The sequence below is a fragment of the Mandrillus leucophaeus genome, unplaced genomic scaffold (assembly GCF_000951045.1).
Source record: "Mandrillus leucophaeus isolate KB7577 unplaced genomic scaffold, Mleu.le_1.0 Scaffold79, whole genome shotgun sequence".
Classification (NCBI taxonomy): domain Eukaryota; kingdom Metazoa; phylum Chordata; class Mammalia; order Primates; family Cercopithecidae; genus Mandrillus; species Mandrillus leucophaeus.
Window position 1 is genome coordinate 498,789 of NW_012108585.1, and position 4,990 is coordinate 503,778.

Sequence of the window (4,990 nt, forward strand, 5' to 3'; positions counted from 1 at the left end):
AGGAGCAAGCCCTTTCTAATGGATCCCTGCCCCAAGGCTGGAGTCAGAGCTTCAGAAGGACTTCTCTGCATCTCGGCCTGCAGGTGTTACCCCCACACCCACTGCTTCCACTTCTTTTTCCGGCTTACTCTCAGCTCCACCTCTCCTGTTGGCATTCATGAGTTGCTTCCAGGTTCCCTACTGATACGGAGAGCTTGCTTGTAGCTGGGGTTGGGGTTGACCCTTTTGCTCCCCTTGTGATGGACTTGTGCCATCCACCGGGTTGAGCAGTCTACACCCAGTCACATCTGTAGGCGGCAAAGTTCATTTCCACATGAGCAAGCAATAAGATGTGGGAGTGATGGGTGAGGTGAACCCAACTCGTTTGGGGCCGATGATGTTACTCCCAGCGTAGATCACAGACGATTCGAACAGATTCTGGAGATATATGTTGGGCTCCCTTGCCATTTACCATGAAGTGACGTGTATGCACATGCGCACGTTATCTGCACCTTTACGCAGTGAAGTCAAACTCTTCGCATAGTGCCTTGCGTATAATAAGTGCTCGGTAAAGGTTAGCTGCTATTAATATTGCCATTATCACAACTACTTAGGAGCAAAAGCAATACCTCTTGCCACGTACGTTGTAAAATGCCCTGTTGGGCACTGGTAGGAGTTTGAGCATTGCTATGTGTTAGGCTGACTTGGGGAGATTTTCCCGTCATGGGCCGTGGTTCTGGCGTGTTGTGGGTCAGCTAGTTGGTCCCGGGTCTTTATTAACATGAGAACTTAATCTGAATGTTTTGCCTGCTAAGTTGAAAGTGCTTTGAAGTGTTTTAGCCCTGGAGTGGAGTTGGGAGGCTCAGGCCTGCTGTCCCAGCACAGAATCTGTAACACCAATGCCAGCCTGGGCAGCGACAGACTCCCTTTCTCTTGGGTGTGAATCAGACCAGGCGTCAGGAGAAATAATTGTGAGTTCCAGATCTGCAGCATCATGACTAATAATGCAAATAATAAGCTGCCGTGTGTTAAGGGCTGATGATGTTCTGGGTAATAAATCCTTGCCATGGATTATCCTGTTCACTGTGTGGCCTTGAGCTGATGACTTTGCCTTTCTGTTTCTGTTTCTTCATCTGGAAAATGGAGATGATGACACCTAACAGGGAGGTTGAGAAGAGCTCATGAAATAACGTCTGCGAGAGTCTTAGAAAAAAGCAAAAAGCACAGAGGGATATATGCATGCCATATTTTTACCAGCGAGAAAGATGGTAATCTTCAGGCCTCTGAAGAGTCTGCATTGCACAGAGGAGGGATGTTGGCGAAGCTCCGGCTGATGGTGAATTTGATAGCCCAGCTTTGTGAGGGCAGAATATGAGGCCCGCGGTGGTGCTTTATCTGTCACCTGAGATTGGGATGTCTGTCTCCTGGCACAAATGTGTCACCTGTTGTAGCAGAAACAGGCCCTGGCAGCTGGCACTCTGGGAGGAGAGGTCTGGCTAGGAGCAGGAGGAGTTCGCTTCCCAGAGGGCAAGTGACAAATGTCAGTAGTTAAATCAGCACATTTTTCAGCTCCACGTTCCCCCAGGGGGGCTAAGCAATGCCTGGTTATTCACCGGCAGGATTAACAGAGGCAGGGATACGGGAAGAGGAGCTATCCCAATGCACAGCACGGCTCCTGACACCTGAGACGCACTTAGTGAATATTTGTGGGGGATGAGGGAGGGTGGGGGGCAAAGAGCAACACTGCGAAACAAAGAGGGGGTGTTACCTATTTCCCTGCTGCCACTCCTGGCCCACTGCTTACTACTCTGGTCAATAAGCATGGAGAAAGCTGAGCGCGGTGGCTCACACCTGTAATCCCAGCACTTTGGGAGGCTGAAGTGGGAGGATCACTTGATCCAGGAGTTCAAGACCAACCTGGACAACATAAAAAGACCCCATCTCTAAAATTTTTTTTTAAACAAGTATGGTGGCATGCCCCTGTAGTCCTTCCTACTCAGGAGGCTGAGGTGGGAGGATTACTTGAGCTTAGGAGGTCGAGGCTGCAGTAAGCTATGATTGTACCACTGCATTCCAGCCTGGGTAATCCTGTCTCTTAAAAAAAGAAAAATAAGAAAAAAAGAAGCATAGAGAGAAAAGAGTCAGAGAAATATTGAATATTTTTAAAGCAGTTGAAACTCATATCTTCTGACTCCTAAATCCAAAACCTCAAACTCGGAAATTTTTAGGAAGAAAACGTTTATCGGGTCTAGACCCCATGCTAGGTCTGGCCCACATAATTTAATCTCCATAGCAGTCGCTGTGGGGCAAGTGTTTTTATTTCCACCATTCAGATGAAGAAACCAGGGCCAGAGAAGTTAAATTACTTGTTCAAGCAGTCCCAGTTTATGAGTGGTAGATATACAATTAGATCTTTTTTAAATTTTATTTATTTTATTTTATTTTATTTATTTATTTATTTATTTAATTTATTTTTTGAGACGGAGTCTCGCTCTGTCGCCCAGGCTGGAGCGCAGTGGCCGGATCTCAGCTCACTGCAAGCTCCGCCTCCTGGGTTCCCGCCATTCTCCTGCCTCAGCCTCCCGAGTAGCTGGGACTACAGGCGCCCGCCACCTCGCCTGGCTAGTTTTTTGTATTTTTTAGTAGAGATGGGGTTTCACCGTGTTAGCCAGGATGGTCTCGATCTCCTGACCTCATGATCCGCCCGTCTCGGCCTCCCAAAGTGCTGGGATTACAGGCTTGAGCCACCGTGCCCGGCCTTTTTTTAATTTTATTTTTGTTTTAAAAAAGGGAGGGTCTTGTTATGTTGCCCATATGTTGCTAGCCTCAATCTCCTGGACTCAAGTGATCCTGATGCCTCGGCCTCCCAAAGTGCTGGGATTCCAGGCGTGAGCCACCGCGCCAGGCCACGATTAGATCTTTCTGACTCAGAAGGCTTTGCTTGTCTTCCTGCTACATCATGAGGCCTGCAGAGGAATTTTCCTACTCCTTAAATTAGTGAAGGTTGGGCTGTTGACTATCCCAAGTTTTAGGTATCTCACAGCCACCTAGACTCACCTGTTACCCAGGGGCAAGACCTGACTGGGTTTAACTTCACCGAATTTCCTACCTGGAATCCACTCACCTCCCTAAATGGATTTGTCTTTGGTCACTGAGAGAGCCACCTCTTACCTTCTGTTAAAGAGAAAATAGAACCCCACACTAGTTACCGGTCGTGAAGATGGGTTTTATTTAGTACTGCTGCAACACGGGAGAGAGGCTTCAGGACAGAACTGAGCTCAGCTCTGAATACAGCAGCAGTGACTGGGGATTTACTGCCAGCCAGCGGAGTTGAGGGGTCAGTGGTTGGAAAGCGACTGAGACGTCAAGAATGGAGGGATTCTTGCAGAATTGACCTAATGGGACGCTCGCTAACGGCAAGGGTGGGAGATGAGAAGCTTGGTCAGATGTCGGGGTGGGGGTTCTGCTAAACTGACCTAGCAGAATTCTTGCTGGAAACTGGACTAGGCAGGCCCAGGACAGGGCCCAAGGATGGGGTCACATAGAAGAGAGTGCTCAGAGGAGCATCTACGGTTTGGTCAAGGAGAGAGTCTTTGTCACTCCCCAGCAGATGCCAGGACAAAGGCAGCTGAAGACCCACAGTGCTAGTTGATTGTAAGGGTAAGTCATCTCCCCTCAGTGTGACTTCCAACAGTCAAGGACTTTGGCTGAGCTGAAGGCTGCCTTGGAGAAGGAACGTGCCCCTGAGACGCGCTGTAACTCCCACTGACCTGGCAGGCAGCATTTCGTGGGTATTTCCCCACAAGCTTCTCTTGAGTAGGAAGCTTTTAGTCATAAGAGTGAAGATGACCCAGTCATTCAGATGCAGGAGCGAGGCAGGGCCCGTCCTCCCCCTCCCCACAGTGTAACTCATGTGTCACCCAGGCACACCTGAACCCACAACTGCTATGTCACCCAGGCACACCTGAACCCACAACTGCTAGCCAGCAGCCCCCCGGGGCTGGGAAGGGATGAGCTCTCGCTTTAGCTCATGTGTTTGGGTTGGGATTAGCAGATAAACAAGCAGTTTTCTCCTGAGCCCATCCGGAAATGGAGGGTAGAGTCTGGGAGCGTTCTTTCTCTTTCTCCCTCACTCCTCGTATTTTCACATCACTTCGGTGGCCCCGGCATCCTGCTTCCCCAGAACACACCCCTGCCCTGAACTCGCCAGACCTCATTCTGCCAGCTGGACCAGCCTGGAAACAGGAGAGACCTTGATGACGGAGGGACAAAGCTGCAGAAGTCCGTGTAACCATAGCATGAGTGGAGGGTTAACATCTGCAGAAACCCAAAGGCAGATCCCCCGCGGAGGCCCCTGCACTGGCACTCCTCAAAGTCTATGCCAGAAAGTGCCCACAGGAGAAAATGTGGGCAGAACGAGAAAATCTGGGCCTGGGAGACAGAGGAGCTCTCTGTTCTAATCCTGGCTGCAGAACGACGAGCTCTGTGACTTTAAGCTCAGAGCGCTCTGTCCCCATCTGTAAAATGGGGTGATGGAACTGGCCTCTCAGGAGATTCTTAGAAGGTTCAGATGCAATCACGCCTGTGAGACACTCAGCAAGCACCAAAGGGCCCACACAAAGCATAACCATGTAAGAAAAGCACTCACCCCACACCTGCCTGCCAGCGTGCGGCCCCCGTTCCCACCCCCTCCCCAGGCCTGTTACGTAAACACTCGTGCGCAGCGTGGGTGGCCCCCTTCGGTGAGGCCCGTGTTCGTGGGCAGTGCTCTGTGTTCTGTGTCCGCGTGGCTGTCTGTGTCCGTGTCCGCGTGGCTGTCTGTGTCCGTGTCTGCGTGGCTGTCTGTGTCCGTGTCCGCGTGGCTGTCTGTGGTCTGTGTCCACGTGGCTGTCTGTGCCCATGTCCGCGTGGCTGTCTGTGGTCTGTGTCCGCGTGGCTGTCTGTGGTCTGTGTCCACGTGGCTGTCTGTGTCCGTGTCCGCGTGGCTCTCTGTGTCCGTGTCCGCGTGGCT

General features: G+C 50.9%; 1 protein-coding gene across 1 annotated transcript in view; it reads left to right on the forward strand.

Annotated features, from left to right (window-relative positions):
- Window positions 1–4,878: 4,878 nt before the first annotated feature.
- The window catches only part of B4GALNT3 (beta-1,4-N-acetyl-galactosaminyl transferase 3), a 33,853-nt gene continuing 33,741 nt past the window's right edge, over window positions 4,879–4,990 (forward strand). Inside the window, exon 1 of the mRNA XM_011967181.1 lies at window positions 4,879–4,924. Within this exon, the coding sequence (XP_011822571.1) occupies window positions 4,879–4,924 (46 nt within the window). The remainder of the gene's footprint in view (window positions 4,925–4,990) is intronic.